The 26,008-nt window shown below is 38.0% G+C and overlaps 1 protein-coding gene across 2 annotated transcripts; it reads right to left on the reverse strand.

Annotated features, from left to right (window-relative positions):
* Nucleotides 1-646: 646 nt before the first annotated feature.
* Nucleotides 647-25,430, reverse strand: LOC148864317 (RNA polymerase II degradation factor). Of its 2 annotated transcripts, none has more exons than XM_088977103.1 (16): nt 24,766-25,430; nt 24,605-24,655; nt 24,280-24,510; nt 23,277-23,375; nt 23,145-23,200; nt 22,774-22,885; nt 20,610-20,789; nt 20,132-20,386; nt 11,387-11,608; nt 11,073-11,276; nt 10,838-10,963; nt 10,322-10,627; nt 10,120-10,218; nt 9,521-10,041; nt 9,368-9,400; nt 647-877 (listed from the first exon to the last, which is right to left on the reverse strand). In XM_088977103.1, coding segments are annotated over exons 1-16 (2,619 nt in total). In that variant the 5' UTR covers nt 24,889-25,430; the 3' UTR covers nt 647-876. The 2 variants fall into 2 exon arrangements, with proteins under 2 accessions (XP_088833229.1, XP_088833227.1); XM_088977101.1 differs by having other exon boundaries at nt 24,280-24,516; nt 24,766-25,374.
* Between the last annotated feature and the right edge of the window lie 578 nt (nt 25,431-26,008).

Consider the following 26,008-nt stretch of genomic DNA (forward strand, 5'->3'; position numbering starts at 1 on the left):
AGGATTCACCCAAAGGGTAATTGAACTCTCTCTCTCTCTCTCTCTCTCTCTCTCTCTCTCTCTCCGGAATGAAGATAGGCTAGCATTCACTCATCATCTACATCTACTCTAAGTTGTAATTATTACTACAGCTCTGCCCTTTCCCTAGGAGAAGTAAACACATCTCCCACAGAAAAGCTTAGCGTCCAAAGCTTTTCCATGGGGTTGGAGATTCACAGACAGGGCAGAGGGGATTCCTCGTATATCTGGCTAAGAGGAAGTTCGCACTGTGAACCTTCGCAGACGTTCTCGCACAATTGGTATTCGTTTGGGGGTCTTCGATCATTAGATAATGCAATCTTGTCATGTTTCTAAAGACACCCTAGGGTGAGGGGTGGTGTAGATGACAGTGGCCAAACCTAAACCTTGGAAGAGTTTTTATGCCACGTGCAAAACACAAGGAAAGTTTTAAGGAATTATTAGGAGGTTTACGCAGTTTACCCTATAATCAATAAATTGAGTTTTAAAATTCTTGTATCCTTACTGTTCACAACCAAGCGCATCCTATCACATTCACAGATCGACCCTACGTCAAGGTTTCATTACTTTGACCATTTTAACATGCAAATCAAGTAAACGGGTCAAGGAGAAGAAAAAAGAAAGCAAATAGAAACAAAATATTTTTCCAAATGAAATTGAAGAATTATAAAAGCAGTTGTATATCCCAATGGATGAATGCTATGCTTGAATAAGTTAACGGGAGATTCCCATCCTCAGAGAACACTCGCCCCGTGACATTCTTCTCTCACAACATACAACCAATGCGATCAACACTAGCACCAGTTATAACAGAAATTCCTTCTCCAAAAATAATCCCCATATATTTTTAATAGGATTCCTGCCAAAGAAGATGAGAATTAATCATACAAGAACAAATACTAAAGGCATCTCAAGATTGCATGCCCACAACTAATCCAACGCTCAATGTTCAATAAAAAGTGCTTCTTTATGTAGTACATTAATAATTATAGATATCACCATTATATTTCACGACAATACAATTATCATATAGTAGTCAAGCAGAAAATCTGCATGCTAACAAACATGCATAGATCGTGGATCATGATTCGCAGTGCTAACAAATCAAAAACCCTGAAGCAATTCAGGTACCCGACTTTAAGAATTTACACAGCATCAGGCCTGGGCTCTCAGGCCAGGTGAATGGGTGATGTAGGAGCCAAAAGGTAAAAATTATTTTTTTTTGAATTTTTATTTTTTTGTAATTTTGAACCAGCAGGAGAGTATAATAATCACTTTCCAGTAGTTTAATTTGTCTAGTCATTGGTCAAGTCATTTGGGCTCAGTTTGGAAGGAGTACAAATACAAATATGTAGAGTTCGCAACCCTGTATTTTGTATGTATTTGTACTCTTTCCAAACTAAGCATTAGGAGTTACTGAGTTTTCTTATGATAGTGGAAATGCTGCAATTTATATTTTTCCTAATTCTAGGACTGGGCCACTCCTATAGTATCAACTCCAGAATTGTGTTTGAAAAGTCATTTGGTAGGAGTTAAAAATTATCATTGCAAAACTAAACCAACTTTGCATTTTTATGAACCAGAAATTTCTACCAAACATTTTTGTATTTGCACTCTTCTCAAACGGAGCCCTAGGGATACCCCCAAGGACCTAGATTGATTTTAAAAACTCGTGGAGTGATTCCAGGTTCTCTCTTTCTCTCTCTATCCTCTCTCTAATTCTAAAAACAGCCATAACAGTCACCAGCAGCTATCAAATTAGTCACAAATTCATCCAACAACCCTAGAGGTCTAAAACTGATCCAGGTATTTTTCAAAGTTTATATCGTTTGATAATAAAATAAACTACAATAAAATTAGTCACCCTCCAGTATAAACATAGGAGGGTGACCAGCAGTTACCTGAGAAAAGAGAATAATAGAAAACCTACAAGCCCAGCAATCCAAGATTAAACCCACCCCAGAAAAGATTATCAGGCATACAAGAGAAAACCCTCAAAAAATACATCCAAAATATGCCCCACAGTGATGAAAAGGCAAACATCCTAGAATAGTAAAAACAGAATATCCAAACCCCTCACAAACTTAAAAAGGCAAACTCTCCATCTTTTGCAAACTTTCATTTTTTTCACCTTCTTAGTGGGCCCACTTCCGAACAAGCCCCCTTTCAGCCTTGCAAACCTGAATTGCTCATGTAGCTCTCTCTCTCTGACTTCTGAATCTTCTAATAGCATTAGGCTTCTTTGCCATCACCCTTACAGTCACTCGACCCTTATTAATTCTTTCCACTTGTAGTACCACATTTGTCTAAATGAATTGCCCTGATGCCCATTTTTACTTTCATTTACAATCCACATCCATTAATTGGACGAAACTTGATCAACCTCATCCCTAGGGTTAGTATCTTCCTCTTTAACACCCAAGCTACAACCTTCTTTATCCTGCAAACACATTGGGTATCATTCTTCTAGTTCTTTGAATAACTACCTGGTAGCACCCTCCCCTCAATGAACAAGAATCCCCGAAGCTTTACTTCGATTTCTCTTTCCACCACCTTTCCATGTCAACTGTCCCTTCAATTTCATAAGTCCAAACCATTCTAATCTCATCTTTGATTGGGTTATATTATTCTCCTTCCTCCTCCCCTTCGTCTTCTTCTCCTTAAGTAGACACTAAATCAGTGTTATCCTGTGAAGGGCTTGTATGATAATTTCTTTTCTCTTTTCTTAATTCTTCCTTCTCTCCAAGGTTCCCAACTCCTTTCCAATATCATCTCAGCCATAAATTCAGCACTCTCCAACTCTTTTCCCCTCTTGACTTGGTTTCCATCATCAGACTGTTCGATCTCCATCCCCCAATTCACCTTCTGAACCATTGCCGATAACCTATATTAATTCATCGTAATCTTTTCTCCCTTGGCCATCTCTGTCAATTGCTTTCTCCAAAGAGCATAACACACTATGAGATCTCTATCATTCAAAACCTCCTTACCCAAGTTACAATTGTCTTCAGAATTCCTTTCGAGGTAGATATTTCTCCTTCATAGTAATTTGTCATACTCCAGATATACCAATCTTTGCCTGGTACCAAAGTCTTGGAAACCTTGAGGAAGCCAAAAATAAATCACAGCCCTGGGTCTATCACACAATCCACTGACTTCAATTTTAAGTGCAAGTTTTGTCCTAAAGTAACATGGGTTCCCTTCCTATTGGACCTAAAAGGAATACCTGGCTTGAATCCCCAACTTACTTCTTTAAACCTTAATTCTTCATTTCGAGGCCCACCCTCCAAAGCACCCACATGTTCACTAAGTCAGCATGTGAACCAAGCTGGATCAACTATTCAGATGGGGTCTCCCGATCCAATCACAAATCCCTTAGAATGCATATCTGGCTTCTTCAACACAAATCCCTTAGAACTCGTATCTGGCTTCTCCAACACACTTGTATTCTCCTTGGAGTTCTCACCAGTATAGCCCCAAGTCAAAACACACTTAAAAGTCATGCCACAGACCAGTTCCCACTCATCATAATAACTTCCTTTCTCAGAGTGACCTTCCTCACCTTCTGCTTTTCCCAAATATTGATTTGCCAAACCAGTGAATGTTTAACTTTCATTTGAATTTTCCAACCACTCTTTACATTGCAACGCTTCATCTCCTCTGCACCCTTTCTTCCACACTTCTACTGATGTCACGCACCATACAGAAAATTTCAGACCATTCAATCTTCCTTGGATTTCCCCCAGCTTATACCATTCAATCTTATGCAGATGAATGAAGATCTTTCAAAAATAAACCAGCCAAGCAACCCTCCCCAAATTGCAGCAATAGACTCAAAAGTTTTAATCACCCATAGATGAAAAGGAAGCCCTAAAATTCTTACCACCACAACATCCACAATCTACAATTCTTACCACCTTGATATCAAGATCTGGCCTTCTTGTGTTTGGAGAGTCATCACTGCAATTTCTAGCTCACCATCTAACAAATTGAGTAAAGTCCTCTTCCCAAAGGCAGTGACAATCAGCGTCCCTTGAATATTTAACATCTTTTGAATCGCATTACCGATTCCCATCCAATCCTTCACAAGTTTGGTGTCAACCACTAGTATGTGTTCCCACATCTCCTTCCCTTGAGTGCTTATCATCCTACCCTTTCCTATGACACCAACCTCTGCTAAGAGTACTCTTGTCTTTGCAAAATCAAGTTGAATCTTTTGCTAAAAAACCCAAGAACTCCTTTATCATTTTGATCATCCGAACCTAGCCTCCATTTTCTCTTCCTTTAGGAAAGCAGACCAGCTACTTCCTACCACTTCCAAAATTTTTTTACAATGTTATGAAACTACTAAAACTTATTCCTTCTCCTTTCAACATAATGTCTTCTTTCTTCTTTCACCTTCGAGTCCCTCCCTCACCAACAAAATAATACCCTTCTTCCATTCCTTCACTAATATCTTCTCCTTTCTACATAATGTCTTTTTTCTTCTTTCACCTTTGAGTCCCTCCACTCCAGCTCTCTATCTTTTTTCTGATTATGTCTACGAAAAACTTTTTCAACCACTGAACTGCATCCCTCACAAACAAAATGATTCCCTTCTTCCATTCCTTCACCTTTAAAGATATTTCCTGATTAACCAAGACTTCCTCAAGCAAAAAGGTTTTTGATTTAACCTTCCAAAACCTCCTCCCCATATTTAGTTCAGATAAGCATTTTTCTTCTTCAAAGTTCACATCAAAACCAAACTTTTCTCTTTTCCGGCAGGTTGTCTTTTATGCCAATTGCCAAGCCATGTTCAATTGCTCCCATATACAATTATAACCTTTTTATCATACAAATATTATCCTCCTTAAATCTATGACAAATCTTCAGGGAAATTTACATTAAAAAATTCCAACCCCTATAATTTTTTTCCCACTTTGAAATGTTTGTAACCTAACCTATAACTTATCACTAGTCCTAAAAATTGGAGTTCAACTTGCACAGGTTGGGTGGGGTTGGCGGTCAACCCAAGGCCAACCCTAAGGCTCTATTTGTTTTGAGGGAAATGGATGGGAAGCATGAAATATTCCAGTAATATTCCATTTTCATATTTTGTTTTTGAGAGAAACATGGGGATGGGTTAAGAAAGTGATGCAAAGCATGTTCTCAAAATTGGGGTGCAATCCTGGCAAGAAAGCAAAATGCAAAGATGTGATGAGAAAAAATAGCATGTCTTGTCAGAACCATGTGTCTTCTCTGCTAGACTCTGAACCTCTTCTCAAAGAGTCAGAACATTGGTGTTGTTCGTCATTGTCATGGCTGAATCTAATACTTCACATTCATCTATTATTAAAATGTGTTTTTGGCTGGTAAGATGGTGTACAACCCATGGATTCTGATGACCATGGAGAGCTCTGTGATTGCAAGTCTTTGATGATTTCTGCCATTTACTGGGGTGTGTGGGTGAAGAGATGGACAAAATGGGAGAAGGGTTTCTTGGCATTAGTGTTCTAAACGCGCAAGGCGCAAAAAAGGTGCAGGGGTCAATTTGCGCCCAAGGCACAAGGCAAGGTACGTGCCTTTTTAAGCAAGGCACAAAAAATAAAATAAAAAAACCAAAAAATCAAAAAATTACATAATATTAATAAAATATAAACTTAAATTTTATAATAAATGTTTAAAAAATCTATTATCAAAAATTAAAATACATAAATATCATGTAAAGCATATTCAAATGAGAACTTAAAAATAAAATCAAACATACAAAACCCACAATCTCTTTTTTTCTCAATTCAATTACTTCAAGTAGCTTGTGATGTAAAACATATTACATTCCTCATTCTTCGAGAACCCCCTATTTGGTAATGTTGTTCATTCATTCATCCTAATAAATATCTTATTAAAAAGCAATCAAAACTAAAAAATCATTATTTTTTGTGTGAGAACTAAGAATTTAAGACCTATGTGGACTTGTTTGGGCTTGCCTCAAGGGGCGCAAAAGCCACATGCCTGGGCGAGGTGCCTACCCTAAAATGCACCTCGCTTGTGCACCTAGGCACGTCTTTTAAATCACTACTTGGCATGTATTCAAATAGTAGAGAAAGTAGAAGACCGGAGAGTGAAAAAAGATTGAAAAATTAGATCTCCCCTCTATCACCAAACCCCCATTCTCCACACCGTCAAATCACCTCCATAACCATAGCATCACTATTACTTATTAGCCAGTCCCCCTAGATACAAATAACTCCTTTTCCAAGCTGACAACTTCTTCGCACATCTTTCAAGAATTGGGCTCCAAAAGCTTCCTTCCTGTGGGTTGGCTCCTAAAGGCATACCTAGATATTTCAAAGGCCACCTTGTTGCAGGACAACCTAAAGTTTCTGCAATCCTAGCCATCTCCTCTCCCAAATTCAATCCTACTACACATCTCTTTTCAAAATTGATTAGACAAATTCAAATAGTTTGATCACCTACTTCAAAATCAAATTACTTGCCTTTTACGGATTAGCATTCTCACAAAAGATAATTGTATCATTAGCAAGCTGCAAATGTGAACCCTCCATACTTTAAAAAGTTCCAAAATATCATCTCTTGTGATAAGCTTACTGAACACCTCTGCTACAAAGGTAAATAGGAAAGGAGAAACAGGATCCCCTTGCCTCAAACCTCTAGTTGCTGGGAAAATGTCTCTAACAACTCCATTGACTAGGTCCGAGTAATGGCATGTCTTCAAGCACCCTTTCATCCAGCTACACCATCTCTCAACAAACCCAAAATTTTTCAGTGTCCAAGAGGAAGGACCAATCAACCATATCATAAGCTTTCCCCAAGTCCAATTTACACACAAAACCTTTCTTTTCCCTTTTTATAAATCCTCCACACATTCTTTGGCTATCAAAACACTTTGGCCACAATTTTATAAATGCTTGTTACCATGCTAATTGATCTAAAATCTTTTTGTTGATTAGCACCTCCCTTCTTTGGGATTAGGCTAGGAAAGTTGAACCTATTCCCAGACTAATAAAGTGTTCCCTAGAAAACTCCTCAAAGATAGCCCAAAGGTCTGCTTTAATTATCTCCCAACAATCTTGATAAAAAGCCATAGTGAAAACATCCGCAAGTGTGTGCAAGTCACTTCACCATAGTTTAGCATGAACATATTAAAATAAGAGCAATGTATGGGCATTCCTTTATGAATAATTGCAAAATTCATTAAGAAAATCAAGAAAAGTGATTACAAAGCAAGTAAACTGACATTGAGAGATAAACCCTCTTATCTATCCCCAAGAATGTTTTCTTTATCTTACATTTGAGCCCAAAACAGTTAAAACTCTCCCCACCCATTGTTTAGCTACATAATCTGCCAAGAAATTAGCACTTCTTTTAAGTTTTTTGAGTTTTATCCCATTGTAGCCTCACATCCATGTCTTCTATTAGCCATCTGAATTTCTTCTTTTCATTTTTGTAGCTCCACATTTTTACCTCCTCACTTTGTAACCAGCCTACTACTGGTTGGGAATCTCCTTCAATAAGTGGCTTCCTTAGATCCAAACTTTTGCTCTTTGTACTCCCTCCATTAGAAAGCAACATAGGGGTATTGCAGTAATCATGTTCCTTTTTACTCTTTCAAAGTGAATGGACTGGTTTAAGTCTTCATTTCTTTCCATCTAACTCATGACCGCTCCCCCCCCCACTCACTCTAATTTCTTACCTTCCACTTCTTTCTATTTAGTACTTGATCATCAGTTATTAATATCATGATTTTTCTAGTTTAAGGCAATAAGAAGACCGAACGGTGAAAATATAAACACTAAAAATGGCACACGTGTTGTTTATAATCATCACAATTGGCACATGAAAAAAAGAACCCTATGTTGAGTTCATAACTTGTAAGTTTGATTGATCACACCATCAAGGAAGTTAAGGAAATATAATCATCAAGACACTAAGGTGAGGCTAGGTAAAAGGAGGTGCAGAGCCCATAGTGACCAAGGAGCCTAGGCACCCACATATAGGCATCTCCCACGCAATTACTTTTTTATAAAAAATTACTGGTCAGTTTAGCTCATATCTCTAGATTTTTTATGCTTACATTGTTTCCCTAGTTTAAGTAGAAATTAGCAAATACCGAAAGTGATCTACAATAAATAAAAAAACCTTCAAAAAGAGAACAATAATGGGAGGCTGTCCCAGTTGAAAAGAAGAGTGACTAGAAAGAATAAATGGAGGTTGTATTTGGCAAAGAAACAAACCCCTCTTATGTTGAATTTGGCAAAGATATACATGAAACTATATTTGTGCTAATCGCAAAGAGAACAAGTTGGAGGTTTTCTCGAATGAATAGACAGAGGAGTGATTAGAAAGAAGAAAAAGACAAATGAAGGGGTAGAACCCCTGATTCAACATGCATATACGGACACAGCCATACAAACATACATACATATATGAGGGTGGGCCTTGGCGCAGTGGTTGTGTTGCTCTGTTGCAACCTGGGTGAGTAGGGCTCAAATCTTGGACACAGACTCTCTGTATGTGCAGGGGTAAGGCTGCATACATCTTTCCCTCCCCAGACGTAGGTCAGGTATAGAAGTGACCGTCATACCCAAACCTAACATCAGGAACTGACACATATGATAGGCCTGGTTGTGGTTGTAGACATACACATGGATGATGGGAATCTCGATTTCCTGCACTTTTTCCCATGCATTTCCTTCACTAAGGGAGGCTCTCCCCCATTTTTCTGAAATTGATATGCATGGAGTTGGACAAGCAATGCATAGGATACATGGTTGAACAATTCATGGACATGGAACATGTTTTTGGAGGAAGGCCCATATGCATCCCTAAAAACTAACATAGATACAGCTTGCAAATGACACATTGAAACCCCTGCCAGTACAAGAGAACCTACACGCACAGGAAGCTCAAAACATAACCAAATAGATAGCTTTGACCAATAAACTTCCAAAATATGAAGCAGCAAAACCTATAAAATTCCATCCTTAATAAGTTTTAAACAACGATTGAGCACAAACAATCCTATCAAAACATTGGCAAAGAATGGCCTCTACAACAAAACCTATTATTAGAAGTATTCAACAACAAAAGGATGTAATCAAGCATCAGTATGCATCTCACGGTTTCGTTTTGAAATGTTGATTAAAGATGTGGCATTTGACTATGTGAAGAAAATATCTGAGAAACAAACACCAGGTCCAAAGTAACAGCTCAAAACTTAATCTGGCATCAGCAGCATAGTGATATATCTACCTAACAAGTCAAACATAGACTGCAACAGAAAATACAATTGAATAATGGTTCAAAGTTATTAGAAAGGACAATTGCAGAAAAATAGTAGGATTCTTACTATCTTCTAGAGGTCGAGGCCGCCCCAGCAGCTCTGTCAAAGGAACAGAAATTACTTAAAGAATCCCATGCAAATCTAAAAGGAATTGCAGCATAAACCAGGAGCAGAAGGATCAAGTAGCAAGCACTAAGGTATAAGAAAATTCATAATTACCTTCCTTGTTGCTTCCCTCCAAAATTTGTGCCATGTCTCCCATTACTTGACCCTTTGTTTTGAAAAGTGACCAAGCCTATTCTATCAGCAGTTGATCCATTGCCAACTGCCATATGAACGGAAGAATTGGCAGGTCTAACTTCAGATTGTATTCCATTTGATTCAGATGCATCTCTAGGTTTGCTCAAGATTTTCACATTTGAGAGTCCTTGAACAATGTTAAAAAACATGCCATTTGGATGATGATTCTGCACTGCCAGAAATTGTGAAGGTTTTTCAGTTACATCTGCAGGCGTGGCATTGACAGGTTCTGTTGAAACACTTTTCGTAGATTTTGTATCAACAGAAGAAACTTTCTTGAGGCGGTGAGCCTGTGCCATAGGAGTAACAGCAACAGATGGCAACATTGATGAATAAGGAGCAGATGCTGCAGCAGCAACTTTTGCAACTGCTGCTGTAGCCGAGATGATTTCTTGTGCTCCTTCACGAAGCTGAATCAAATCCCCTTCAATTACAAACAACTGAAACAAGGAAGTAAGACTCCGGAGAATAGAGTAAATTAACATCAAAAAGTGCTAGATGCAACACAAAAAGCTTACTTCAGGATGACCAGCCACAAAGTCATCAAGCTTTCCATACTTTTTCTTGTAGTCATGCCAGTGGAGAGGTGCAAGCATTTTCCCCAGTCTATTAGGGAGCTGTTTTAAATAAAGATAAAAGTTACTAATTGAAGTTTGACGGTAAGAATATCATAACTTTAAGAGATGAATACTAAGTTTGAAGATCGAAGAAATAGCTTACAGTTGAACTAATTCTAATTCTGCCACCAGATCCAGCTGGAATTGCACGAACAATGCAAGCCAAGAGTGACCTTTCATCTAGAAGAGCACTCTCAGAAATTTTTGCAGGTACAAGTGAATTTGTGGTCCGTCCAGCTGAAATAGACTCTTCAACAATGCAACTATTATTGTATCCTCTAGATTCACTGGAATTAACCAGATAGGTTGGAGTATCAGATGCCGATGGGTTTGCAGCAGGCCATGGTTGTTCAATAGGCAAATTCTGCCCCTCTTGTGAATGGGTAGGCTGTGTGACAAGGTTCTCATCCTGTCCATGCAGGGAAAAAAACTGATCAGATAATTATATAATGGACTCGTCAAGTCATAGCAGAAATTTCAGGATAACTTATAAAACAAACAAAATAAGGCAGTGCATCTTTCCTCTTTCCTTTTTCCCTATTGTGTTTGCCTGTTCATGCAGGGAAGGGGGTTAAAATGGATCACAATTCATGTATTCTACACCAGAAAAATAACAAACCTTGGTCTGGTTCATTTGTTCAGGGGGATCCATTCTCAATGAATCAGGAAACTGAGAAGAGCTCTCTTGTAGGTTCTGCTCTGGTTGTTGAGAGACCAAATGCCCTTTATCATTTGACTCATTGACCTGTTGTTCAAAGCAACTGGTGGATCATGTCTACATTCTCTAATATGTTAACTATAGGAATATATGATATGCAAATAACAGAATCATAATGGATCATCAATTGTACCACCTGTTTTTCTTCAGTGGATGTGGTGATTGAAGAACCAGGCTCCTGATTCTGGCTGACATGAGTATCCAGAAAATCTGAATGGAGAACTTGTCCATTTGCAGCAAGCTCATAATCATATTGTCCATCAGACCTCAAAAGGTTCTGTTCAGTTTGGGAAGGTTGAAATTTGTTCTGATTTGATATTTGTGAACCCTCTGATACAGCCTAAAGGAGACAAGAAAGAACTACTAATCAGAAAGCATGATGTTTTTTTATAAATAGAAAGCAAGATGATTCTTCACAAAATTCTTTCCAGAATTTGCATTCATAGTCACCTGTTGGTTTTGCCAGTGTTGCTGTGATGAAATTACAGGCATGGACTGGAAATGCCCCAAGTGAGATTGAGGAAGATGTGAACTGGCAGGTGGTATGGAGTGTGTGGCACCTTGCTGATGCATAAAGAAAGGATGAAGAGCAGATACCTGTCCAGGTGGAAGGTAGGCACCCATCCCAACCATAGATGATTGTACTACTGGAACTCCAGGTACATGGTCAGTCTAATAAAAAAACACAAGATGAGAATACTGATCAAAATAGAAAATGAGAAAGACTGAAACTTATGAGCATTAAAAAGTATCAACCACAGATAGTATTAACATAATGAATTCTATGGATATTGAATTCTATTAACATCAACAATGCCAGTAGAATTTCGAAAAATAACCACAATAATGCTTAACAGATTGACTTGTGATTGAAAAGAAATAACTGGTAGAAAAGAACATGGACCCATCCATATCTATGATATAAAGAGGAAAGATAAGGAGACAAGTGGTCTCACCACAAGCTTCACACGAATTTTCCTTATCTCTCCTTTTTCACATGTGTGGTATTCTTTTTTTTTTTTTCAAAATAACCCCATAGTTGATACTGCCACATCATTTATCCCACCGTTTCTCCTCCCTACTCAACGTTTGCTAATTCCTCTCCCCTTCAATTTCTCTATTTTAAAACAGCAAAGCACCTGTCTTTCTTCTCTCCCATTTTGGACCAATTTTTCTATTTTGAAATGGCTAAGCACTTGTGTTTCTCTCCCATCTTGGAGGATAATTTCTTCCCCTACCATTTTCTCCCTCTACTCAACACTTTGTCATCTTCATTGTCCCCAGCTCTCGTCATTTTCTCTAATTTGAAATGGCTAAGCATCCATCTCTCTCCATGTGGTAAGAACTTTACCTTTCATATAAACCAGGTTTACTTTTCGAAACTCCATTTACACGGTCAACTTTTTCTAGGGTTTTAACCTAACCTAACTTCTTCCCGATTTTGATGCAGGTTATTCTTTAAGGTCCTGCTTTCTGTAATGGTAGAACATTGAGTAGCTTTAAGAAATCTCTAAGAGGCCAGTCCTGCTTCCTGTAACGGTAGAACAATGAGTTTTAAGAAATCTTGAAGAGGCCCATTTTTCAATTTTGTTAGGCTCTGATTTAATTCTAAGAAATCTCTAAGAGGTCAGTCCTGTTTCCTATAACGATAGAATACCAACTTTTAAGAAATCACTAAAGCCTGTTTTCAATTTTGTTAGTGTCTCCATTCTGTTACTAACGATAGAATATTGAGTTTTAAAAACTTTGAGTTAATTCTAAGTTAATGGCTGCCTGCATATATTCCTTTGTGAATTCACCGTTATGGAACTTAAGTTATCTACTGAGATCAGATCACTCACTCAAGCCATTTGTGAAGATAAGGATATTCATTCAACTCAGGTATATTTCTCTGTTTCTTTTTACAGGCCCAAATTGCCAATTTCCCTCTCTTATTGTTTGTAGTCTCTCAACTCAGATATACTTCTCTTTTCACAGGCCAAAATAATAAGTAAATGCTCTGAACTGGACCTTGCAAAGCCACTTGCATAGTAGCATGACCAATTTGTACCAACATTCCAGATTGGATGGAATACAGATCAAATCCAACTTGAAGGGGTTATCATAGGTAATTAATAAAGTGAACCCACCAGCCTAAAAGGAAATTCCACCAATAGACTTCCCATCGCCAAAGTCTGCAACATCCTTCATACAAGAAGCTATCCTCTTGCCCCCTTTCAATTCAAGTAGTGGACGATACTAAACTCCCCCAGAATGCATCAAGTAACCCTTTAAGAATTAATGACACCTTTAGCTTCTCCAAAAAAAGATTGGTGAGATGTTACTATTCAGACCATAAATCCAGAAGTTCTACTAGATTTATAAATCACATTTATGCTCATTTATTCTCCAAAAAAAGACGGTTTATGCTCATTTCATCTAGATATCATCACTACCTCCCCCCCCCCACAATAAAGGGTCAAGATCTTCATTTATTCTATTTTTCCCTCAGTAGTCATAATTCTCACCAGACCCAATTCACTCATATGGTGTGTTTACGCTCATTTCATCTAGATATCATCACTACCTCCCCCCCCCCCCAAAAAAAAAGGGTCAAGATCTTCATTTATTCTATTTTTCCCTCAGTATTCATAATTCTCACTTGTCACGTAATTCTCACCGGACCCAATTCACTCATATGGTGTGTTTACGGTTTACTTGATGCAAAGACCTGAGAAATTATTTTGTAATCTGTAGACAACAGCCATTCGGTTTTAGTCCTGGGTTTATCCTGTCTTGATTCATTCAGTTATCTCCCCAATAAATAACTTGCTGAAAGCCATCCTCTAGCATCCTCTAGCCATTCCCTTTTTAAAACCCAACAAGCCACTCTTACCATAGTTAAGACTATTATGGGTTCACATGCTGCTGAAAGCCATCCTCTTGCATTCACTCACTCCAAATTCTCAAAAAAAAAAAAAAAAAAAATGTTGCCCTGGCACATTGCCATTTGCTTCTTTTTGTCTAATGTAATCGGTTGACCATAGAAGTGGTCCTAAAATTAGTCTCTAAGACCATGGAGTTTATTTTATCATCTATCACCGATCTTGTATTGGCATGATTTCCATTGAAACCAATCATATAGTTAAAAATCACTCTTTAAATGCAATTTGGAAAGGACTCTTACAGTTAGCAAAAAGCTCAAACTTCTAACACCATATACAGGACACTTGGTCAGTGCATTCAACTTTGAATGGCACCACTCTTCATTTCATGGTTTCCGGCCCTGAAGTCCAACAAACTTGGCTATGTATAGACAATTTGCAACCTAAACACCATTCCTTGTATCTAAATATAATCTGTATACATGCATTAAACTCAATCCTCTGTTCCACCTTGAAGATTACTCAAATTAGTAAAATGTATACACCAATCCTCTATAACAAAATTCTTGAAGATTGCTCAAATTAGTAAAATGTAAGTACATCTCCAAGCATGCCATGTGCCAGTTCACAATTTCATAAGTCCATTATAACTTTTTATAATATTATAATATTAAGAGACAATACATTGGTTAACTCATATAATATAAAAATAGATGATGTGCTAAGACAACAATGTATTATCTTTGTTAGTGAATTATTGGCATATCTTGCAAATAGAGGGTGTATTTCCATTACTTATATATTGTCTCACAAAATAATCCCGTGCATTGCACAGGTTTCTCACTAGTTATCTTACAGATAACAAGAAAACATGTGCAGTGATTTGAGTAGCTATCTGAACAACAACAGCTCAAAAATTTGGGGATAATCTTGTTCCTCCTTTTTTGATGTCCTCATTCAATCATCAAACCCTGTAAGGAGCTTTCCTTCAAAGGAGATTTGGTGTCAGCCTGTACCCCCAAAATTCGAGCTTTTTGTTGGGAGGTGGTTCTCCAAAAAATCAAGTCTAGATATGTTGCAAAGAAAATGGCCTAATGTATGCCTATCACCCCATGTTTGTAGCCTCTGCTTGGGATCTAGCAACCGAAGAGACATGGAAGATTAATGTGGAGAGCCACAAGAGCAGCCATCTTATGGTCAGTTTGGGAAGAAAGGAACAATAGAATCTTTAAAGGAGTGGAGAAATCCAAGGAGGCAATTGTAGAAAGGATAATTATTATGACAATTCAACGGTTGAAAACTTTGGATTTGTTTAAAGACTTCTCGGCTAAAGACATTTACAGGAACTGAAAATGGTGGCATCTACAACTTCCATGAAACCTATTGTGTAGGAATTGTGGTCCCCGCCAACACAACAAAGAATGAAATTGAATTCAATGGGAATTCAAGAGGTAACCCGGGCCCCTCAGGTATAAGAGTATTCAAAGATGAAAATGACAGAATTGTAGCATTGTTTTCAGGACCAATAGGAGTGGGGGACTCATTGAGAGCGGAGGTGATGGCCTTACTTCAAGGTGTAAGATATGCCAAACAGATGGAGTTACACCAAATTGAGATAGAGGGAGATTCTAAATTGTTGATTGAGTGGCTGCAATCTAGTAAGTTGGGAGCCTGGATTTATAGACAGCCCATAAGGGAAATCCTCAACATAACAAGGGAGATCAGTGCATGCTTCAAATGGAAAAGAAGATCTGCTAATGGTTTAGTTGACACATTGGCTAAACAAGGGACTGTGAGGGAGAGAATGTTTTGGGAAGTTTTGTAAGAAAGATTACCAGGGGCTCAACACCTACTTAGGGGTTAACAGCTGTACTTAAATCTGGAAAGTTATTCTTAAGTTATATTAATGAAGTTACCATTTCCAATCAAAAAAAAAAAAGGTTGAGCTTCCAGTTCCAGTTTAGTCATATCTAAGATATAAAAATGGCTTTCCATGAGGCAATTTTGTGCACTTAGAGTACACAAATTAATCCATGGGGTTCACATTGACAAACAAGTCTATTTGTAAAGAGTTGCTGCAAATGCAACCAAACAAACCCTACACCAATCAGAACAAAGCCATTAAGATTGAAGTAGACAAAAATACTAGACAGGTTAAACCTCCAAAACAAGCATTTACATGGGATCCAGGAATTTTGGTAAGGGCTACAACTGCTTCCCCTTGGAAAGCCATTCATGATCCACTTCCAATCTTCTCCCCTTGGATCAGGTATGATTTGAACTCTGGTAATCAAATAAAATTTTTGGAGCAACTTTGGGTTGGGTCCTTACCCATGAGGAACCAATTTCCCTCTTTGCATGCTTTGTCAGATTTGAAAAATGAACCCATCTCATTAATAAAAAAAAAAAATGAACCCATCTCCTCTTTCTTAATTCCTTTTGATTCTTTTGGTTTTGGGTGGAACCTAGGCCTGAGAAGGGCAATTAAGGATACAGATTTGGGTTGCATTTCATCTCTGCTAGCCATCCTTGAAAATGTTTTCTTGAACCCTAGTATGGGAGACACCAGAGTCTGGACCCCTTCCCCTGCTGGCTCCTTTTCTTGTGCTTCGTTTTTTGAGACTTTAGTTCAGCCTAATATTCCTCTTGGGTTGTCCTTCCTTGTTAAAGAGATTTGGAGCAAACCCATTCCTCCTCGGGTTGGTAGTTTTTGTTGGAAAATTTTCCTGGAAAGAATTAACGCAAATGACTTGCTTTAGAGAAAGAGGCCCAACTATTGTTTACTTCCCAATAGGTGTAATCTTTGCAAAGTTGATGGGGAAATGGGTTACCACATTATGGTTACTTGTCTGGTTACTAAAACTGTTTGGGAGTGGGTGTTCTCCCTTTTTGGGTGTACTTGGAATCTCCTTGTGAGTGTGCAAAGCTTGTTCTCTCCTTCGTTCTTTAGATGGCCTAAGAAAAGAGGGAAGGCTATGTGGAGAAGCATAAGGGCAGTAGTGTGCTGGTCAGTATGGAAAGAGAGAAACATACGAATATTTTCAGACAAGGAAAGAACCACAGAAAACTTACTACAACTGATACACTTAAGGGTAGCTCACCGGCTGAAATCTATGGAGCTATTCTCTAAATTTTCCATGGCTGACTTATTGAAAAAGTGGAAAGAGGTAGCTACCTCTGCCCATTGTAAGAGGACCACTAGGTCTTCTTGGTCCCCCCCATCCGGGTGAATTCATAAAACTGAATTTTGATGGAAGTAGCTTAAAGAATCCAGAGCCTTCTAGGATTGGGGGTGTGTTCAGGAATGAGGATGGGATTATTATTGCCATGTTCTCAGGCCCAATTAGAGTGGGTGACTCTCTTAGGGCTGAGATTCTAGCAGTTCTTTAAGAAATCCAAAGAGCAAGAGAATTAAACATCAGATGCTTAGTTATTGAAGGGGACTCGGGGGTGGTGATTAGGTGGCTGAAAGGAGACAACAGTGGTTTGTGGAGCTACGGAAATGAAAAGAAAAAATTTAAATGGCTGAGTAAGGATATTGAGGTGAAGTACAACTGGGTGAAGAGAAGCTCAATGGCTGATGGGTTAGCTAAGCAAGGGGTGGTTAAGGATTCTCTGTTTTGGGCTAATTTTTAGATTTTTTTTTGTCCTTTTGTTGTTGGGGAGTTAAGATAGTTTACCTCCCCCTTTCTGTAATTAAAGTTTCACAAATCTTATTCATTAATAAAGCTTATTGTTATTGATAAAAAAAAAAAGCATTTACATGGGCAAACAGGCCTACTAGTTGTATGGAGTTGTTGATGCAACCAAACAGACCATCTATACAGGCCACAGCAATTAAGAGAGATAGAACCAGCTGACAAGTTGAACCTCTGGGGTAAAACAAGGGTTTACAAGGGAAAGTGTGCTGTGGAGTTTTTGAGGCAACCAAACAGACTTAACTCTAACGTCTACCCAGGACAAAGCCATTAAGAAGAGAATTGACACTTGACATTATAGTGTCATCTATAGCAAAGTAGACAGCAAAAAGAAGATTATGAGAAGCAAGCCAAGACTAGTGCATGTGAGTATAATAAGAAAACATGAGAAGGGGGAGACAAAAGCACAAAGTCCTTTCACAAACACTTGTAGCCACAATGCTTAGGGTGACTAGTGCATGTGAGTCTTTCAGATTTTAATGGAGAGAACAAGAATAAAAAAGGACTTCTAGAAGAGATGCACCCCACGGCCCCCATCACAGATCTGCTTTCCCCATCCTTCCACTAGCTAGAGTATATTCGAATCAACTACATAAAGCCTTCTCCCAAATGTATGGAGTCAGCTCCATGAATCCTGTCCCACCATTCCACTAGCTAGACTTTCTATTGGAAAATTTTCTGATCTCTATACCAATCTGAACAAGGTGAATGCTGTAGATGACAGGCCCTAACCTCTCTAATATAATGCCTGGAAAAACTATGCTCCCTCACCGGCTTCCACCGCCCATCCAATTGTGACCTGTGAATCACCCTCAACCTCAACTTGCTAAGAGCCCATATAGATAATAAGATGGAAAGCTTGTAATCGAGCCTTTTTTGAGGAAAAAAAATTAGGACTCAAGTATTATCTCAAGTTTGTAATCGAGATTTAAAGGGAAGATCCCAACTGAAGGCAGCAAAGGATTCAAGTATTATCTTGGCTACGAGTCCATGGAGCTGACTTTAATCCCAAAGTTCGACCATTTGGTTATCATTCCTTGCAGAGTTAAACTTTTTAGCATTTCAGCAAGTATTTGAGATTTTTTTATTATTTCATTCTTCCTTTAATATATATTCTGTACATTACGGACATTATGTACATGTACCAATAAATGACAATGTATTTCTCATATATTGGCGCAAAAAAAACCTCCATTTCCTGTCCAAAAAATTACTTAATTCAAGAGAGGTAACTAAAAAGAAAAAACCAATTGTCCAAATAGTAGAAAAAGGACTAACTTATGCAGCTAGAAAGAGATGCATGGAGGAATTTTGGAAACAAGATGAATTTGTTATGAGCTCGCATGGTTACATTGTATCTAGAAGATGCTTGATTTCAAGTAATTTATAAAATCCCCTATATCCTTTTTTCTTTTTACACTACTGTCCTGTTTTTATTTCTCAAGCCCCAAAAAAATAAAAAAAACTGCAGCTCCAAATTACAAACATAAAAACCCAATAGAACCCCATGGTACACTTGCCTACTTTCCAAGACAGAACACCGATACAAATCAGTCCTACCTTCCAAGACTAGACACTTGCCTACTTTCCAAGACAGAACTCCGATACAAATCAGTCCTACTTTCCAAGACTAGATAGGCATGTCCATTGTATATAAAATTTTTTGCAATTCAACAAGCAACCCAAATGAACATCCAGCTCCTGGTTCAGACAGTAGTGGATTGGTCTGGGTTAAAATTGTTGCAGCTTCCTTGTTACTCATACTTGTTAATAGGATGAATTTAGATATCATACACAAATGGCACTCCAACTCAGAAAAATTATAAAAACATAACAACAAATAAGAATGCAGCCTTCAATAGGGGTGTTCACGGGTCGGGTTGGATCGGTTTAGTGGGATTTTCCCAACCAACCCGACTTGGTCGGGTTACCTAAGGTGGGAACCGAAACCGACCCACTGATAGGCCAAACCGACCTGGTCGGTTTGAGTCGGGTTGGGTCGGTTTCGGTCGATTTCGGTTTTGCTCCTGTACAAAAACCGAATAAAATCTGAATTAGTTGATAATTTGATATTCAAGAGTCCAAGATAAATCTAAATTTAATTCAGGTAAAGAATAAAATCAATAAATTCTTCATGTAAAAACAAGTGTTAAGTAAGAAATAAAAACAATCATAAATTGAACATCATTTCAGTCATCTCTTATGATAAAACTTAAATGAAAAGTTAATCACAAAAGTTGTTCATTAATCACTAATCCAAAGTTGCTTGCAACCATTCAAAAAGGTGGCCTAATTGAATTCTAATTGTAATTGCCTAATGGGCCTTCTAGAGTTCTAGTTCTAGTAGAAGTCTAGAAGTAGAAGACTAGTAGGAATTAGGACACTACTCAAACTAGGAAGTAGGAACTACCAAACTAGTAAAATACTAGTTTGTTTCGGGTCGGGTTGGTTTCGGTTTTCATGCAAGAAAACCGAAACCGACCCGATATATCGGTTTATGTATGTGCCCAACCCGAAACCGACCGGTACGGATGAAAACCCGGCGACTCGAGTTGCGTCGGTCCGGGTTGGTCGGTTTGGGCATTCTTATGAACAGCCCTAGCCTTCAATAAAATATTGACTTGCAGCCCTACCTTGCTTGATGCATCAAAAGAAGTAACATTGTCAACATTCCCATTTGGGAGGACACCAGAGTTGCCATTTGATGTGCCACCTTCATTTACATTGAGTTGACTCCCATTGTTCTGCCCAAATTGAGATACATCCTTTGAATTTGCATGGGCCACACATGACTCATCTGCATAAACTCCATTTCTTTCTCTTGCTTCTGCCAACTCTAATTGGAGCTGCTGTATGGTATGCAAATGAAGCCTCTCCATATCTGCAAACTAACATTAAAAACATTAAAGAAAAAGTCAGTCATTTCAGTATGACACAACAGTCAACTGAAAGATGATATACAGTTGGAAACACAATGTAATAGAACTCCCAGGAAAAAAAAGGCAATATCAATGAAATACACAAACCATGAAGATTGTGCGTTCATATATTTGGTTATCTTTATCGAGAAAGATGAAGAGTAACAACTCCAAAGGTGAACATAAAAGAAACCTGTCTTTGACAACCAAGCCAAAACTGGTTGAACTGTTCTGTGCGTTCTCGCAACTCAGCTTGTAATGAATGATTGGTTGTTGATTGCAAAGCATCCATTTCATGAACACGTGCAATCCAAGCATGTGCCTCCCTAATTTGTTCATCCTTGTACAGGATTGTTTCCTGTGCAACCCTATGCTGTAAGACAGGCCAATGTTAGAAAGTGCAACTCTTGAGTTACAGAACAAAACAGTCTAACCTGAGAAACCTAGTATATTGATTAGTAATAATCAATGAGTGCAAGGATCTACTGGGGAAAAAGTCATTCCAATCCAAAAAGTTTTAGGAAAACATGGCATCTTAATGTTGCTTACTAACCATAAAATGAGTCAGAACTAGATCTTTGAACTTTTACATATTTATAGATAGTAGGGGTTAATGTTCAAACTTTTCAGTAACTACTTTCTGTTTATTTGACTCATCAGTAGTTCTCCTAAATTCCTAATCGCATTATGAGTTGGTTATGGGAGACATCACTTGGTGCAGTGCTAAAATCTCAGGTGATAAGCATGAGAATACAGGTTTTTAGTCTAAGAGTGTGACCACATCATGTTAAAAATGCATAGGTTAGGTCCAAATTCAATCCACACCTCTTGATACCCTGAATAGTTGGGAGTTGGGACCAGCATTAGGTAATGGCCCCATAAAGATCAGATTGAATCGGATATATCTAGATCCAACCTTGATTCAAACTGAATCTTATTCATCATTTATTGGATTCAGGTATTGAATACCATTAATAAGATACAACAAAAATGGTCAGATTATTATATTATTAACAAAGATGCATTAAAATGACTTTAAGTGTAACAATAACATGAATAAAATGATTTTAAAGTTACTTGTACGAGACTTGAGCCCATGATTCTTTGATAAAGAACCTAAAGATACAACACATCCAGACCAACTTTACTAATAGATGCAAAAAGCCATTACTCAATGTTGGTCCCATCTATCTGAGGTCTTCACCTCTTGGGAGGGGTGGTGGATTGGATACAGACCTAACCTTTGGCATTTTCCACACACAGTGGCCACTCTCAGATTCTAACATACATTTTCACACTAGCCAGCCTGAAATTTTACCATTACACCAATCAATGATCCCTTTTCAATAGATACATATTAATTTTATGTAGATATAAGCATATATATTACTGAATTGGATCTTATCAAATTGGAGTGGATCGATATTCAATCCAATTAAACACATTGAATTTGTATTGCCTTAATTAATTGTATTGGATTCAAACTCAAATGAATACAGAATAGCATTTATAACCCAAGTTTGGTTTTCCTACTTGCAACTAAGAGTCGGTTTCCTTGATTGGACTAGGACTCTAGAAGTTATTTAGCAAATTAAGAGCAGTGCTAATAGGTCAAAGTCACAGTCTGAAGTTAAGTAGGATTTTCCTTCTTCTTAGTCCTAAATAAACTAGACTACATCTGATTTTTGAGTGTCAAGTCAACTAGAAGTTGCCTTTATTCCTAGTTAGTGTCTTAGTAATGCTTTTTATAGTTCGCTAGAGTACAAAGACAAGGGAAATAAAGTCTGCTGTTTCTAATGCCAAGTGATTCTAATTTTATTGAAGGTGATGATTCCTTCAAGAAAATATTAGGTTCCAATTTCTAATAGTTCACACGAAATTCAAATGCTAATTCCAAGAACCAAGATTATTTTATCCTCCTTTTGCAAATCCATCCTACATCATAAAGACTCCTATAGTTCTATATACTAGCCTGAATATAATTGGCTGCTTACTTAAAAAAATATTAGCTTGCTGGGCTTCTTGAAACAAGGTTTACTGGACTAAGACAAAAAAGATGATAAACTTCCCTGGTGGATCTGATTCTTGAACAATCTCCAGTGATGCCAATCAAAAATCATTTCCACCCAAAACAAACGGAGATTTAAGGAACGAAGATTAAGGAGCCCATTATTAATCAATGAGTGCCAGCTTAACCATGGACCTTAAGAATTTAAGCATGCTACAAGAAGAGTTCATATCTCTCTCACATACATCAGCTGCACAAGGTTTAAGGTGCAGCTCAATTGATGTAATGTGTTAACTTCAACTCTAAGAAGCATAAGAGTAATACACCAAAAAGATCCAAATGGACAAACCTGCTCCTCCAATTCAAGAAACTGTCTCTCTTTTTCTTGAATATGCTCCTTAAGGTCATGTATCTGTTTGAGATGCTGAGCTCTTTCAGCTTCTGAGTTATCACGCTCTCTTCTGCAAATGAACACAAGAAACCCAACTTTAAATCTATCAAATGTACAGTCATTATGAAAGATATCTTGAAAATAAATTTACTTCACACTAAGTCCTTGACATTAGGATTGAAGGATAGGTGACCTATACAAGTCCATTTTGGAGAATGAAGAAATGACAGTATGATTTAACAGAGAAACCTTTGGGTAAAAACGGTAATTGTAGTAAAAAATATGACAATATATGTAACATGAAATTCTATGGAGTCGCCAGAACCTACCGGAAGGTTGCCAATTCTTTGTTTTGCTCTCTAAGAAGATCCTCCTTAGCCCAGGCCTGCAGGATATAACAAATTAATCCTCAAACAAACAATAAGTTAGAAAAGGGAGTGAAGGCAGAATCTTCAACAAACCGCTTCATTGTCAATTTTAATTGCACGTAGCTCTCTTTCCTTCTCTTCCATCTTCATTTCCAATTCATGTATTGTTTGTTCCCTTTCCTGTAATTGCTCCTATTTAACCAAAATAAGTTCACATCATTATAGGGGAAAGGCAAGGGATGATGGTATCTTCTCTGAATGGAAAATTAGGGGCTACGCAGAAGGTAGATTTGAGTAGGTGCCTAGATCACAGGGAACCTCGGATATCTTACCGCAATTCCTTGATTTTAAATTTGAAAAACTTCTCATTCATGATGTCACAAACACCAGCAATGATAACAAACAGTGTCAGGCTAGCATTTAAATACTCTGAAATTTACTAAAATGGCATTTGGCATGGCTGTCTTTTATGGTGTTACTGATTTGCCTGAATCAATAATGAAAGACTATAAATGCCATGGCAGTATTATTTCTAGCAGAAATTTGTTTGACAAGGACCATGCTAATATGCCATTTAAGGTGATCAGCTTCTTTGCCCCAAGTAGAATACCATGTGACAACTCAGAAAAGTGTTCCAGTAATTCACTTTGCAATGGTCCAAGTCAGGGGGTTTTTGCCACATTTGTGGAAATGTCAAAAAGGTATCTCTACAAACATCCCCTCTCCAAAATTTGAGACGCTCTGTTGCATTACATTTTTTTGCATAAATGAGAAAAAATCCAAATATGATCTTTTCCGTTTACACAGAATGCTGTTCTGACATGTAATAAAAAAATACAAGGGCCATAGAACACAGCTATGCCAAACGCCATCTAAGTAATAAAGTGGAGGAAAGAATAACTGCCTAAAGGATTCTAGCATGAGCTATCAAAATTTCAGAATGACAATGCAAAGAAGCAATTGTGGCATTATGGAAAAGTAAATGATACATAAAATAGCTCAATGAGTACAACACAAATCGACATTGAGTGGTACAATTGAGAAGGGAGCACATTAGATGGAAAAATTTATTTAAGAACAGAATAAGAACTGAAACCTTTAGTTTAGCGGCAATATTAGCGTGTTCTTTGATCTGCGCATCGAAGTTGTTCTGCATTTCCATTATCTCGGATCTAGCTATTAGCTGAGCTCTAAGTTCGATTTCCATCTGTTGCAGGTCCTCCCTCTGTCTGGAGACATTATGAAGACGTTGCTGCAATATGTCACTATCTATACCTCCATCCACGGTAATCGAACAGAAGTCGACATCAAGTGGCCCTCCTCCTTGCTGTACCTTGCAAAACACATGATTGCCCTCAGTCCTCAACAAAAAAAGGGACTTTTCAAAACTGTAATCTAGTACTCGAAAAGTTGGAAATTACCTCATATATCGTTCTCTCCTCGGATTGCCCCATCTTCGACCGTTCCAACTCCTGTCCAGCAGTTACGTTCTATTAATCAACCACCAAAGAACAAGAGTACGAATACGAGACAATGAGAGGTAGAAAGGAAGAGGTCCAGCTTGGCTATAAGATATCTTTACCTCATTTCCGGCACTTCGGACGGAATGATGGTCGGAAACGGCGCGCCATTCCTTCCTAGCAGACTGAGAAGGCATCGGCAGCGAGCCACCACGCCCTGCGGCAACTCCGGCCGCAGACTCCATGAAATCGGAAGCTACTTCTCCACCTCTCTCTATCTTTCTTGGTAAATCTTGAGTTCGAGTTCAATAAGTTCTTATAAAACCAAAACCCTAAAATTTTACGCTCTACAAAAAACCCTAGAACCAGAGCATTAACTAGGAAAGATACTTGAAGGAGATCGAACGTGAGAAATCACAGGAAACAGAAAAAGGGCTGACGCTTGACGAAGACGAATCAACTTACTGCCTTACGAAGATCAAGAAGCCTGTCTTCTCTCTTTTCCAGTTTAGGAGATTTTCGCGATTGCGAGGAGGGGTTGAAGAACCAAAAGCGTAAGAAAGAGTTTGACAATAAGGAGAAACAGATAGGAGCAAATGCGTCGCTTCGCTTTTAAGAATTATAATGTGTCTGCGTGTTTTTACGAGAGAGAGAGAGTACTTGAGAAACGAGGAGGCTCCCGCCATTTATAGAGAGAGAGAAGGGAGAGAGAGGCAGAATTGATTGGTGCTGGGAACCTGACCCTGGTTAAGCGGGTCTGATTAACTGCGACTTGTTTCACTTGGCTGGGCTGCGCTCTCTCGCTGTGCCGCTGTGCCGCTATGTATGTGACTTCAGACTTGTGAGTCAACCTCAACCACTCTATTAACGACTCTATTAGTTAATGACCATCCCGTACTGAGTACGGGGCAACAATTACTCCTGTGTTGTTTGTGGTGCAATTTCATTTACATTGATAGTGCAAATGAAAATAATGCAAATTTTAGTTTATGTTAGTTTTGGGTTTTGTCTTACTTTTTTTTGTAGGTTTTATATTATTTTATATAGAACAAAATAAACAAAATAAGTCAAATAATAAAACAAAATTATACTGAAATCATTTCTATCCCTATTATTTTGCATCAGTGCAAATGAAATTGCACTGGTTTGAAAAGAGTGCAAATACAAATATATATAATGAAAAACCCTTGTATACGATATTTCTAAAGTTTGTATTTACACTATACATTTTTTGTATTTGCACGTACTCTTCCCGATTGTACATCTAAGGCCTTGTTCTTTTCGTCTGTGTTTCAATCTTTGATGTTATTTTAGAAGTAAAATTTGTTTTTTAACTTATAGATTGTTTTTTAATACCTCTTATTT

This window comes from Nelumbo lutea, chromosome 3 (genome assembly GCF_056320005.1).
Source record: "Nelumbo lutea isolate HS-2025 chromosome 3, American lotus-T2T, whole genome shotgun sequence".
In the NCBI taxonomy this organism is placed as follows: Eukaryota; Viridiplantae; Streptophyta; class Magnoliopsida; order Proteales; family Nelumbonaceae; genus Nelumbo; species Nelumbo lutea.

Coding starts and splice junctions, on each gene's coding strand:
- LOC148864317 (XM_088977101.1), bottom strand. CDS start 24,888: ATGGAGTCTGCGGCCGGAGTTGCCGCAGGGCGTGGTGGCTCGCTGCCG. Junction 24,517..24,604: donor AGGAGAGAACGATATATGAG/GTAATTTCCAAC, acceptor GTGTTTTGCAAG/GTACAGCAAGGAGGAGGGCC. Junction 10,964..11,072: donor CATCCACTGAAGAAAAACAG/GTGGTACAATTG, acceptor TTTGAACAACAG/GTCAATGAGTCAAATGATAA.